Source organism: Mobula hypostoma, chromosome 5 (assembly GCF_963921235.1).
Source record: "Mobula hypostoma chromosome 5, sMobHyp1.1, whole genome shotgun sequence".
In the NCBI taxonomy this organism is placed as follows: Eukaryota; Metazoa; Chordata; class Chondrichthyes; order Myliobatiformes; family Myliobatidae; genus Mobula; species Mobula hypostoma.
The window spans coordinates 177808523-177823306 of NC_086101.1; the positions used below are offsets into that span (position 1 = coordinate 177808523).

General features: G+C 43.9%; 1 protein-coding gene across 1 annotated transcript in view; it reads left to right on the forward strand.

Annotated features, from left to right (window-relative positions):
- The first annotated feature begins 1265 nt into the window (after positions 1 to 1265).
- LOC134347190 (N(4)-(beta-N-acetylglucosaminyl)-L-asparaginase-like) overlaps positions 1266 to 14784 on the forward strand; it is a 32573-nt gene continuing 19054 nt past the window's right edge. Inside the window, exons 1-3 of the mRNA XM_063049452.1 lie at positions 1266 to 1445; positions 12536 to 12689; positions 13437 to 13549. Coding sequence (XP_062905522.1) covers positions 1328 to 1445; positions 12536 to 12689; positions 13437 to 13549 — 385 coding nt within the window. The 5' untranslated portion in view covers positions 1266 to 1327. The remainder of the gene's footprint in view (positions 1446 to 12535; positions 12690 to 13436; positions 13550 to 14784) is intronic.

Consider the following 14784-nt stretch of genomic DNA (forward strand, 5'->3'; position numbering starts at 1 on the left):
TATCATCCAATTGTCAGAGAATTCAGTTTAATTCAAAGTATTGTAAAAATTGATGCCTTAATAGTTAATTAAAGTATAGCTGACCATAGAGAGAAAAAACTCAGAGGTAATGGAGCGAGTCAAGAACGCGACTTCACTCCATGAGCGCTACCGGAAGTTCCCCCCATCTTCCTAACCTGCATCTCTCACCTGCCAGCTTGTGCTCTTCCACCCCCCCCCCAACCAGGATTTTTTTTAAATTCTGGCTTCTACCGTCTTCCTTTCCAGTCCTGATGATAGGTGTCGGCCTGAAACGTGGACAATTTATTTCCCTCCATAGACGTTGCCTCACCTGCTGAGTTCCAGCGGCGTTTAGTGTGTTTCGCTCTAAATTTCCAGCATCTGCAGACTCTCCTGACTTTCCCCAGCAGATTGTTTGCCGTCCCAGATGCCAGTATCTGCAGACTCTTGAACCCAAATCCCACCTGCGATGAAAAACTCAAATCAAAAATCAAATCAAATTCAAGTTTAATTATCATTCAACTATACAGTACACATGAATACTGCCCAAGTCTCTGAATGACCTGTCCCGCAAATTGAAGGTGCATTTCCAGGCAGTAGACACACGCCATCCACCCATCAAACACCTACATACAATCTACCTTCTGAATTGCCGGCTGGACCCAATTGTTAACTTTCAGTGATTTTTGTAGAAAAATACAATAGAGTTTCCGCCCTCCCTTAAGTTTTAGAACCAATTCGCTCTTGCTTCGATTAGTTGGTATGTGCAGTCTTCTGTGGTTATTAGCACGCCCCGTTCTGCCGTAAGAAAACAATGTGGCAAATATCATACCTTTAGTCCTCAGATCAAAGGTTCACATTTCCACGGGACTACCCGTGCTTGTGCTTAGAACAAGATCTTAGATGTCCATTGAGAACCCCGATTCAGAATCAGGGGATTTACTATCACTGGCATATATTGTGAAATTTGTTTTGTGGCAGCAGTGCTGTGCAAGAAATAAAATATACAAAGAGCTACAATAAATAAATACATAGCGCGAAAGCGTAATAGCGATATCGTGTTCATTGATTCACGCACCGTTCAGAAATTTGACGGCGGAGGAAAAAGATTCAAATGGAAACGAATATAAAAAGTGTAATCAAAGCAAAATCATTTGTGTTGGTAATGTTGCGTTTGCAATAAAATATATAATGCAGGTAACACTTGCTCGGGGTTTTGAAGTAGTTCAGGGGGTGGTCCTTTCTTGCGTGTAGATCTTGTGACCAACCAAGGAAGCAGCTTTGCACACGCCGGTTGTGCTGGAGAGGGTAGTCGGCACTCACTGCCATGGGTTGTCTGGGCACAGCTCCACTGGTGCTTTTGCTCAGCCTCTGGCGTTCGGTCGCGGCCGCCCAGCTGCCCCTCGTCCTCATTACTTGGCCCTACCACGACGCTGCGGATCAGGGTGAGTGTCCGGGGCTGCCGTCACGCTGTCCGTGGACAGCCCCGCTGTGCATTTAATATTTCAGTAGTCCGAGCAGCATTGGAAATATATCCTTTGAGTAATCATTTTTGTTCTTTATATAATTAATTACTGGATATATGTATGACCGCAGAAGAAATGACAATGGACAGTGCAGTGCAAGGTGGCTTTTAAAACGGGAGAGGAAGCAGTGATGTCAGACACTGTAAACAGATTATGATCCACAATGAAGTTTGTCTGGGATGCCTGAGTGGTAAATGCTGTCGCTTGGTCAGTATAAGCCGAGGCCCAAATGGCGCTGCGAGAAGTCTCCGTGGACGACACCAGACAGTAGTTCCGTGGCAGTGAACATGGTACACCCGCCTGAAGGTTGTAATATTGATGTGACTCGGACACCGCTGTAGATTGAACAACCAACGTTTATTCACCAGACTTCCATTTTTTTTAAACCCTTATTCCACGTCCTGACATCATACGCGCTCTGATGCTGCGAATACTCACACAATACATTACATCCCCCTTCTCAAGATTTGTTTACAACACTGTGAATTACCAAAACAATGCCTCTAGGTGTGCCCTTCTTACAGTGCAACAACCATGACATAAACTAAAAAAATCTTACCTTCTTGTGCTGTATTCTGCATTGTATTTTACAATACTAACAGCAGTGTATTTTCTTTTGCTAACATAGACTAATAAACCTTTTATTTCACACCTTGGAACTTATGACATGTGTGACTTTGCCTCAAACTGTATGTCTAGTCTCTGTATCGAGCTGGAAGTTTGACTTGTCTCCCAGACCGTGTGTGATACAACTGTGACTGTGCTCGTCCTTCATCAGTGTCAGTCTCTCGAGAGACCTCTGTGTCTTTGTGATCTGCATCACTCTTGGTGTCGTTGGTTTGTATGTCTGTATATGTGGAAATGTCCTGTGCATCTGTACGTTGGAACTCATTCTCGCCTGTCTTCAGCAGATGCTTCCTGTTCCTCCTGTAGACTCCTCCATCTGGTGTGCGAACTACGAAGGATCTTGGTTGCTGATGACCACAGCTGGTTGCCAAGTGTCCCCTCTCTGTACTCTGACATTTTCACCTGTATGCAGATCTGGCAACTATCTTGTACGTCTGTCATAGTCGCTCTTTTGCTTTATTTGCTTGTACTTTTGCTTGTCATGTACTTCAGCATTACCTTCAGGAGTCAGTAGAGTTGTGGATGTTGGCAGTCTGGACTTCAGACGACGTCCCATCAACAGCTGCGCAGGAGAGAACCCCTCACCCTCAATCGGTGTGTTGCGGTATTCAAGCAGAGCGATGTAAGGGTCACCGTTGCTGCTCTGTGCCTTCTTGAGCATGTTCTTGACAGTTTGTACAGTTCTCTCTGCTTGTCCATTAGACTGAGCGTGCCCTGGACTGGAAGTAACATGTTGAAATTCCCAGCTTTCTGAGAACCCTCTGAACTCACCACTGGCATATTGTGGACCATTGTCACCAACGACAATATCTGGAATACCATGTCTTGTGAATGTCAACTTCATTGCGGTAATGACACCTCGACTGGACGTGTCACTTAACTTGGTGATCTCTGGATATTTTGAATAGTAGTCCACACAAAGCAGATATTCTGTACCATTGTAGTGAAAGAGATCTGTGCCAATCTTCTCCCATGGTCTTCCTGATAGTGGGTGGGGAAGCAAAGGCTCTCTTGGATTGCTGTTTTTGTTTTCATTACAGACAGCACACTGAGACACAATGTCCTCTACCTGAGTTGACATGCCTGGCCAACAGAGAATGTCCCTTGCTCTTTCTTTACATTTCACTATCCCCAGGTGTGACTCATGAATTCTGTTGAGCATTTCCTGTCTCATTTGGTTTGGTACGATGAGTTTTGCCGTTTTGAACATTAGTCCTGATGCATAGCTGACTTCTTCTTTAAATGTCCAGTATTTCTGCATTTCCTTTGGAACATCTTTCTGTTGGCCATCCATTCATTGTAAGGTCTCTTAGCATTTGCATTTTAGGATCATCTGCAGTCGCTTTCCTGAACATGTTCAACTTCTCCTCAGAGATGGGTAGCTGAGGTATAACCCAGTTGACCTCCAGCTCTCTTCCTAGCAACTCCTCCTTTTGCTCTTTGAGGTAAACACGGCTCAAAGCATCAGCGATGTACAGTTCTTTTCCTGGCTTATAGGTGACTGTGAGAGTGTACCTCTGTAGCCTGAGAAGTATCCTTTGCAGCCTCATAGGAGCTTGGTGGAGTGGCTTTTTGAAGATGCTCTCAAGTGGTTTGTGATCACTCTCAACCTGGATTTCTTTGCCATATACATATTGGTGGAACTTCTCACACCCATAAACTATGGCGAGTAATTCCTTCTCGATTTGACCAAATCGGCGTTGGCAGTCCGTAAGTGCTCGTGATCCATACGCCACAGGCCTCCCATCCTGCAATATAACAGCTCCTATTCCTTCCGAACTGGCATCCACAGACATCGTCACTGGTTTGTTGACATCATAGAACTTGAGTACTGGTGCATTGGTAACCAACTGCTTCAATGTGTCAAAACTTTTCTTTTGTTTGTCTTCCCAATACCATTCAGTGTTGCTCTCTAGTAGCTTTCGGAGTGGAGTGCTTACTTCTGATAAGTTGGGAATGAACTTGGCAAGATACTGTATAATGCCCATGAAGCTCAATAGTTCTTTCTTGTCTTCGGGTGGTGGTAGCTGTACCACAGCTCTGACCTTTTCATCATCTGGTTTTAGCCCATCAGCACTGAGCACATGACCTATGTACTTGATCTCTGTAGTTCTGATCTTACATTTACTTTTGTTCAGTTTTAGGCTGTACTCACGTGCTCTCTCCAGGAGCTTCCTCAGTCTCTGATCATGTTCCTCAATTGTATCACCCCATATCAGCAAATCATCAGTGATATTGTCCACCCCATCCAGGTCTTCAATCATTTGTGCCACGGAACTCTGGAATACCTCTGATGCAGAAGAAATCCCAAAGGGTAGACGCAGGAAACGATATCTCCCTATGGGCGTGTTAAAAGTCTATAATTTGGAACTTTCTTCATCCAGCTTGATCTGCCAGAAGCCTTGATTTGCGTCTAATACTGTAAAGTATTTTGCATTAGGCATGCGGGAGACAACCTCTTCAACCGTGAGCAGCGGATAGTGCTCTCTTTTGATGGCTTGGTTGAGATCTTATGGATCCATACAAATCCTCGTCTTTTTTTCTGTGACCACTCACCATACTATTCACCCAGTCGGTCGGTTCTATTTGTCTTGTTATGACCCCCATCTGTTCCATTCTGTGTAGCTCCTCCACTACTCAATCCCTGAGAGCTACTGGAATCTTTCTTGTGGCATGCACGACTGGTGCAATAGTTGGATCAATCTGGATATGGTGTTTCCCTGGTAAACATCGTAATCCAGAAAACAAGTCATCAAAGTCTTTGAGAATGTCATTTTCTTTTTCAACACCGTAGATTCGCTTCACCAGGCCTAGCTTTGTGCATGTTGCTTTGCCCAGTATTGCTGGAACATGTTGCTGCACTATTTCAATTCGATCTTGTATTTTTGACGTTTGTACACACAGGTGAGTGCTTGTTTGCCCAGTGGCGCTGTCTTGTGGCCGAAATATGCAACAAGCTTGCAGGTGGATTTTTCCAGTCTTCCTCTGATGTCCAGTGAGTTGAATGTTTCTGCCGACATTATATTGCACTTTGCTCCGGTGTCAAGCTTAAATGTCACTTTCTTGGGTCCAATCATCTTCATCCTCCATCTCTGCATTGTCAATATTCTTCATGCATACCTCCTGTTCCACTTCAACTGTGCCAATGAACATGTCACTGTTGCCCTCCCTCTGTTCCACAGCATGCATTTTCCTTGCGTGCTCCTTCGATTTGCACACCTTTGCAAAGTGATTTCTTTTCTGGCATAACTTGCATGTCTGACCAAAGGCTGGACATTTTCTGTATCCAAGTTTATAACCACACCTGTTGCAATTAACTTCCTTTTGATCATCCTGTGGAGCTGGCTTTGTCCTACTCTTGTTAGTTTTCACAGTTTTTACTTTGTGCACTTCAATCTCTTCACTGAGCACTTTAACCTGACTTGACGTGATCTCGCTGGCACGGCAAACATCAATCGCCTTTTCTAATGTAAGATCTGCCTCTCTCAATAGCCTGCCTCTCACTTGATCGTCTCGTATGCCGCATACAATCCTGTCACGTATTAAAGAATCATGCAGTTATCCGAACCCACAGTCTTTTGCCTTGCTCTTCAAATCTGTTACGTAGGCATCTATGGTCTCTATTGGTCCTTGAGCCCTCGTGAAAAACCGGTGTCGGATGAACGGTAAGTTTTTTCTCGGTTCGCAGTAATCTTGAAACTTTTTTTTTGAGCACCTCAATTTTTTTGCTCATCATCTTGGAAGACAAACTTATTGCAAACCTTTGTTGCCTCTTCTCCCGCTACGTGCAGAAACGTAGCACATTGCACTTTCTCCGTCTTTTCAGCTAGGCCGCTAGCGGTGCAAAACAGCTCAAACTTCTGGATCCATATTTTCCAGTTTTCAGCAAGATTACCTTGTAGGCTGAAACTTGACGGAGGCTGTAACTGTGACATCTTTTACGTGTCTTCTCTTCCTTTTTATTTTTCGCGTTTTCTTCTGACACCATGTAATATTGATGTGACTCGGACACCGATGTAGATTGAACAACCAACGTTTATTCACCAGACTTCCATTTTTTTAAACCCTTATTCCACGTCCTGACGTCATACGCACTCTAATGCTACGAATACTCACACAATACATTACAAAGGTGATAAATACGGAACGCTGAAGATTCACCAATTACAGACCATTAGACTATCGGAGTCTGAGCGCAAAAAATATTGCTGTCCTTGCTCGGCCTGGGGGACGCTAGGCCTTCAGAGCTGATAGACCACGTACCACATTGGACTATGTCCTGGCTAAATTGGCTAGACCTCTGCTTGTCACTTATTTCCTGTGTGCTCAAGGACTGTTAGTCGATCTGCTGGCTTGTGTCTGTCAAGGACTTTTGGGTCTTTACCCTGCACCCCCAGTAAGTTCCCCACAATGACTCTGTCAAGCCCATGCGCCACTACCGCATGTGAGTTTACTCGACTTCTGGGCGAATTCCTAAACCTCAGCAAGCCCACGTTCTCAGCTACAGTCACAAAACATGGGGACCAGCATCACATTTCCACATCTGGCCTGCTGGTCCATGTAGACTGGACCCAGAAAAGCTGGCCATTTGCCAACATGGAAAGGCTTACCATTATTATGCAGGTCGAATAGCCCTGGGCTTTGTCCCCTCACATGTTCCCTAAGCGCATTTGTGGTTGCCACCCATATGACGATTACTGACACCTCAATGAGGTCACCACCCCCGTTCGTTATCCGGCACTACACATCCAGCACTTTTTGACATGTTTAGCAGGAAAATTATTTTTCCTGACGTTGACTTAATTGGGGGCCACCATCAGGTGCCTGTGTGCTTGGAGGACATTCCCAAAATGGCTGTGATGACCTCGTTTGGCCTCTTTGAGTTTCTGAGCATGATGTTTGGGCTGAGAAATGCAGCACAGACTTTCCAACAGCTGATGGTCTCTGTATTCAAATGCATTTTATTTTCTTTTTGTTTACCTGGATGACATAGTCGTTGCCAGTGCATCCAAATCCGAACACCTATCACAATTTCGCACACTTTTTGAGCACTTAAGCCAAAACAGGTTGATTTTTTTTTATGCAGAGAGTGGTGAGTGCGTGGAATGGGCTGCCGGCAACGATGGTGGAGGCGGATACGATAGGGTCTTTTAAGAGACTTTTGGATAGGTACATGGAGCTTAGAAAAATAGAGGGCTATGGGTAAGCCTAGTAATTTCTAAGGTAGGGACATGTTCAGCAAAACTTTGTGGGCCAAAGGGCCTGTATTGTGCTGTAGGTCTTCTGTGTTTCTATTAATCCTGCTAAATTCCAGTTTGGGTTGTCAACCACTGATTTTCTCAGCCATCACATCTCCACAGAAGGTGCAAACTACAACCCCCCACCCCCAATCAATTTTCCACCACCCCGCACCACAAACTTTTTAGGTATGGTGAATTTCTATCACCATTTCACGAGCTGTTGAACTTATGCTCCCCTTGTATAGTGCCCTTAAAGGCAATGCACCTAATCACATGCCTGATTGGTCAGTGGACATGAGCAGAGCAGTTGATGACACCAAACGAGCCCTTTCCAACACCACCCTACTGGTGCACCTGGTCCCCAACACACCTATAGTCATCACTACTGACATTGTGCTGTGCACAAACAGTTGATCGGAGGTGTGTGGCAGCTGCTTGCCTTCTTCAGCCAGCAGCACCTTTTCCCCATAAGGAAGTACAGCATGTTTTTGACTGAAAACTTCTTGGTCTCTATTTGGCGCTCCGCCATTTTCGTTTTCTACCAGAGGGTCGTCACTTCACAGTGTTCATTGACCACAAACCTCTCGTGCACGCAATGGTCAGAATATCAGAACGTTGGTCTGCAAGGCAGCAACGCCACCTGGTCTACATATCCAAGCTCCCGAATGACGTACGGCACATCAAGGGGAAAAATAACGCCGTGGCTGATTGCCTCTCGTGGCCATAGAATGAGACCATACACACTGGGGTTGATTATGCTGGCATGACTACTGACTTATCTAGGCTTATGACTACTCTAGGCTTACCTAGCAGCAGTTACGGACCTGCGGTTGGCTGACATTAGAAAACATAGAAACATAGAAAAACTACAGCACAACACAGGCCCTTCGGCCCACAATGCAGTGCCAAACGTGTACTTACTTTTAAAATTACCTAGGGTTACCCATAGCCCTCTATTTTTTTGAAGCTCCATGTACTTATCCAGGAGTCTATTAAAAGACCCTGTTGTATCCGCCTCCACCACCGTCACTGGCAGCCCATTCCATGCACTCACCGCTCTCTGCGTAAATAAAACCTACTTTTGACATCTCTTCTGTACCTGCTTCCAAGCACCCTAAAATTGTACACCCTTGTGATAGCCGTTTTAACCCTGGGAAAAAGCCTCTGTCTATCCACACGATCAATGCCTCTCATCATCTTACACGTATTAAGGTCGGGGAAGCTGAAGTTGCTCTCCTGTGCAATATCTCAACCGGTCACTTTTGCCCCATAGTGCCTGCAAACTGGAGACAGCCTATTTTGACTCAATTCATGGCCTCTCGACATACGGGCGGATGGCCTCACAGAAGCTGATTACACTGAAGTTTGTGTGGCATAGCCTCAGATGGATGTGTGTGATTGGATTGCAACCTGTGTGGCATGCCAGCAGGCAAAAATTAACCATCATGTTCGGGCACCATTGGCGCCTTTTGAGATCCCTGAGCGATGACTTGACCATGTCAATGTGGACCTGGTTGGTCCTCTTTCTCCACTCCCCTGGTTTCATGCACCTCCTTACCGTGGTGGGCCGTACCACCAGGTGGACAGAGATCATCCATCTAGCATCAACGACGGCCACTGACGTGGCTCTGTTCATCAACACCTGGGTTGCTCATTTTGGCACCCCATCTGATATTTTCTCTGACTCTGGTCCCCAATTCACATCAGACCTCTAGGCTGCGATGGCCCAGAACCTTGGTGTTGGGCTACCTCATGTAGGTCCAATGGTCTGTGCAGGTGGCTTCACTACTCCTTAAAGGCTGCTCTGAGGGCTTCCCTGACGGAGGAGTGTTGGCATGTTCTTCTACTGTGGGTCCTGCTGGGGCTCAGAATAGCTCCAAGGGAAGACCTGAAGTTGTACATGGTTGAGTTGGTATACAGGCAGCTGTTACAAGTACCAAGTAATTTTATTCCTGACGCCACAACCACCTGGTTGGCCTCAGCAACTTTCGCCCTCCTCAGTAAACCCATTTCCTCCGCTGCTATTCCTACCTCCCGTCAAGGCGTACAGCACTCTTGGGTTCCCGTTCACCTACACTCTGTTATTTTCGTGGGCCATGATGTACACCAACATCCCCTTAAACCCCCTTACGATGGCCCATTCTATGTTTTGGAATGGATAAACCTGAATGTATTTTGGAAGATTGTTTTAAACTGGCCCACCAAGACATTTAGGATTCCTCTACCATGCTGCTGGTGTCATGACATGACCATGAGCATGTCGACACGCGGATGAGCCAGAGGCACCTGCAGTTATTCCACCCATGGAACATAGGACCTGAGCCGGGCGGCTTGGCTGAGTTCCGAACAGGCTCACAGGACTGGTTTTGGTGAATTCTGGGGTGTGGGGGTGGGTGGGGGCATGTGTAGGGTAATGTAATGGGTAGAAACATGTGCGTAATCACAACCACTGGCATTGCGTTGGGGTTCACTTTAAGAGGCTGGTCTGACATAAAGTGCAGTAAAAGTTTCACTTCATTATGTTCTATGTTTGGTTGACGATAAAAGAGTTGTTACTGTTTTCCATAATCTTAAAATTCTTATGCCATTTTATTTACAAAATTCTACACAGTCATGTCACATATTATGAGTGATTGAAGTGAACATCCCATACCCTTTGCATTACGTTCCCTTGCCACTGCTGTGAAAAGTTACATACAGATTGACAGACAGGGCTTGAGTCTAGTTTGGGGTGTAAAACCTATTAAACCAGTACTTGTATGGGAGAGTGTTTACCTTCATTTCTGCTCATCAACCACTAGTGTCATTTTCAATCTACAGAAATATGTTCCTCCACCAGCAGCAGCACCAATGCAGAAATGGACTCCGTTTCTTGGAGGACACTGTTGCCAGATTGAAATCTAGAGAACAACCAATTGTGGAAATGCTGATTGACTATCCATTAGAAAAGGGAATACTTGAAAAATTTACAAAAAAAAAAACACTCCTCTTGACATATACTCCCCAGTACAAATCAAAAGCCTTCTTATTATGGCAGAGATAATCCAAAGGGAAACCTCACTCTTTCAGATCTACATGGTCACCCAAAGTGGCTGGAATTGCCAGCAGAAACTCAAGATCCATCATTTTTTTTTGAACTGGCCCTTGATGGTGGTTGCCTCATAGGTACTGTACCATCCAAGCTGAGAGGAGCCTGTTGGAGGAGCTACATGCTGGTCATGTAGGCATGGTTAAAATGAAAGCTTTGGGATAAATCAGTGGATTGAGCAGTTTTCAATGCACCGTATGATATGCCAACATGTCCACAAGATTCCAAGAGCAGAGCCTTTCTATCCCTGGGAATGTTCTGCATTGCCCTGGCAGAGGGTCCATGTTGATTTTGCTGGAACAATCCTGAGTACATATTTCTTCGTAGTAGTAGACGCAACTACAAAGTGGCCAGTATTCCCAGTAGCCTCCACCCACTAAAGCCTTGAGAACTGCTGATGGGATGAGAAGACTCCTTGCAAGAAATAATGTTCAGGAACACCTAGTCAGTGACAATGGACCACAGTTTGTGCGGGAACAGTTCCAATCATTCCTAAAGGTAAATGGAATAAATTCAATAAGGTAAATACAATATTCCAAGGGTGACTTGTGAGCACGCATTTGCTCATGGCTTCTATCAACATTCTCCCACCCCACCCGCCGATGTCTTCCATTCTTCCATTGCAGCCCAATTCAAGATGAAGAACACCTTCCAGGACCTTCAACTAACCAGTTTAAGAACAGGCCAGCAGTCTTCTAGGGCAGAGAATTCCACTCAATCAGAATCAGGATTAATATCACTGGCATATGTTGAGGAACTTGGTGTTTTGGTGCAGTAGTACATGACAATACATAATTTTTTTAAAAAAACATGAGTTACAATAAGAAATATATATATAAAATTAAGTGCAAAAATAAATTTTAAAAAAGTGAGGGAGTGTACATGGCTGATTTATTATCCCTCTCAACCTCATTCCCTTGCCTTCTCTCCATAATCTTTGATGCCTTTACTAATCAAAACCTATCAACTTCTGCTGTAAATATACCCAATAACTTAGTCTCCTCAGCTGTCTGTTGGAATTAATTCCACAGGTTCACCACAATCTAGCTGAAGAAATTCCTCTTCTAAAGGGACAACTTCTATTCTGTGGCTGTGCCCTCTGGTCCTAGACTCCCCCATCCTCTCCACATTCATTCTATCTTGGTCTTTCAATATTCAATAAGTTTCAATGAGATCCTCCCTCATTCTTCTAAATCCCGGTGAGTACAGGCGCAGAGCCACCAAACACTCCTTATATACTAACCTTTTTATTTCTAGGATTATTGTGACCTTCCTCTGGACCATGTCCAACGCCAGCACAGCCTTTCTTAGATAAGTACCCTAAAACTACTCACAATCCCCCAAGTGCAGCCTGATATATACCTTATGAAGCCTCAGCATTGCACCCTTGCCTTTATATTCTAGATTGACTACCTGAGTTCAAAATAAAAAGACAGCTAAATATTATCCATGGCTTTTTCTGAACAAAACTTAATAGATGTTGCAAATCTGCTGTTCCCAATTCCTTGCTAAAATGTTGGTGTCTGCCAGTCACAGTGTTCCCTACCTTCCTCTCTGACATTCTCTTCTTTGAAATACCACACTGGAGGGAATGTCAGGAGGAGAATGAGAGGAACTTGTCAACTCATCAGTTTCTCTTGTAGAAAACCCTTGTTCAACGTGCTGCATAGTTGGACATTGTACTCTGCTCTAAATTCTTTCCATTGACCCGAATCGGACTTTTGGATCAAGATCAAGCTGATGTTGTTGTATAATGTTACTGACTAGAAATTGATTTCTTTCTAACCATACGAATGTACGACAACAGCATAATTAGGCCATTTGGCCCATTGAATCTGTTCTGCTAACACGAAGTACTTTTTCAGTGATATTCAGCATGTTCTTTATTGTTCAGATTCTTAAAATTAATTTCTACCTTAATATTGTAAAGGATACACACATTCTCATAAAACAACTAAACCTCACCTCCAAGTGTAAATGCTTCTAATAATTTGGTTTATGTCATTACTGCTCATTAGAGAGGTTGAAATAAATTGCATGTTTGTTGCGATTAGCATGGAAGACTCTTATGAGTGGTGGATCAGCACTGGACGCGGTGGAGAAAGGTGGCAGCCAATGTGAGATTGACCAGTGCCGTGGCACTGTGGGATACGGAGGAAGTCCCGATGAAACCGGTGAGACCACGTTGGACGCACTGATAATGAATGGGTAAGAAATGTAATTTGCTGTTGTGCATAGAGTGAGACACACTTACTTAAAACTTGTTCTTACGGCTAATAATGTTGTAAAGCCCTATCGAATGTTTATTGATTTATTTATTAAGATAGAGAGATTATAGGCCCTTCCGATCTCTCGAGCTGCACCGCCCAGCAATTTCCTGATTTAATCCTAGCCTAATCCTGGGACAATTTACAATGATCGATTAACCTACCAACGGGATCTGGATTGTGAGAAGAAACCAGATCACCCAGAGGAAATCCACGTGGTCAGGGGGAGAATATTCAAGTTCCTTACAGGCGAGCAGTGGGAAATGAAGCTGTGTCGTCTGTACTGTAAAGCGTTGTGCTAACCAATATACTACCATGCCACCCCATACTGTACCGTAAACCTGCCACTCCTCATTACTCAGTTTTATTCCCTTCCTCCACCTGGTTTTATCTGCCTATCATCCACACACTTAACCCACTGGGTCTCCTAAACACTTCCTCAACTGGCTCCATCTGCCCATCATCGCTCCCTGATCTGGATTCATTTGTCGCCTTCCTTTCTTGTCAGATTCCAGCATCTGCAGCCTCTTGTGTTTCTACATCATCTTCTTGCCTGTGTCAACATTTTGAAGTTTGAAAGCTCGGAATGGGAGGACAATAGCCAAACTTGACCACAGAGGAAAGGTCAGGCCACACAAGTTCATGTTCCAACTCACCATCATGATCCATCTTCGTTTTGCATCCCCAGTGACACCATTGAGGTTGGCGGAGTTGGAGACCTTCGAAGGATTAAGAGTGCGATCAGCGTCGCTCGGGCCGTGATGGAACGTACCACTCATTCACTGTTGGTAGGGGAGTCAGGTAATGCCTTGCTGTTATTCATTCACATTGTTGTTAGGTAAAGTGGGATATGCATGCAGTAAGATAAGGACTACTCAGTTTGCCCGTAACCTTTATTGAGGATTTTAAAGTTAGACAGGGCTTGGTACTCTTAATAGCTTTTCACTGAACTGGTGCCTTGGGATCTTTTAAGTTTTCCAGATTGAGCCTTGATTCTGATAGCCACTCCAACATACCAGCACTTCTTCTATTCTGTGGCAGGCAAAGTATTGCACTGTACTGTCCCAATTATATTCACTGACTCATTGTTTCATTGACTTCACTGCTTATTAACCATGGCTGACACCTCGACAGGCACTTAAAATGATAAATTCAGAAATAGATAAATTCAAGTGAAAAATTACTTAATATCCTTTTAATCTCTAAAGCGATGAATTGTCTGCATTAAAAATAAAAAAGTGTTTTTAATTTCTTTGACCCAGTTTTTTAAACTACATTGGCTTTTAACATTGAAGCACTGGGACCATGAACTTCATTTTTCTGGTTATAAAGGAATTTAGATTTTTTTCTTAGGTTTCCAGAATTAATTAATGTCTGGGCGTCCACTCTTAAAAAAAAATATGCAGTACTGTAAGGAGATGAATTCTGAATTAACTAGCAATAAATAATTCTGTGAGAGGCAGAGTGACCTGATCCTGGGTTTCAACCTGAAACAGTAAGAGTTCCTTTCTTCCAACAGCTGCTGCTCAAACCAATGATTTCCTCCAGCAGTTTCCTTGTTGATCTTTTGAAGCAATGTTTCAGGTATAATATTTTGGAAAGAATTTGTATTTGATGTAAAGTGATAAACCATAAATTAGTAAATATCGCATGACATCAAATTCCATACATATAAAATTCTTATTGGCAGCAACTTGGGGTTGAGCTTACTTTGGACAAGACCCCTTTTGTGATGATGTATAACTTTTTTCAAAGTGCAAAGTAAATAGTCATAGTCATACTTTAATGATCCCGGGGGAAATTGGTTTTCATTACAGTTGCACCATAAATAATAAATAGTAATAGAACCATAAACCATAAATATTAATATGTAAATTATGCCAGTAAATTATGAAATAAGTCCAGGACCAGCCTATCGGCTCAGGGTGTCTGACCCTCCAAGGAAGGAGTTGTAAAGTTTGATGGCCACAGGCAGGAATGACTTCCTATGACGCTCTGTGCTGCATCTCGGTGGAATGAGTCTCTGGCTGAATGTA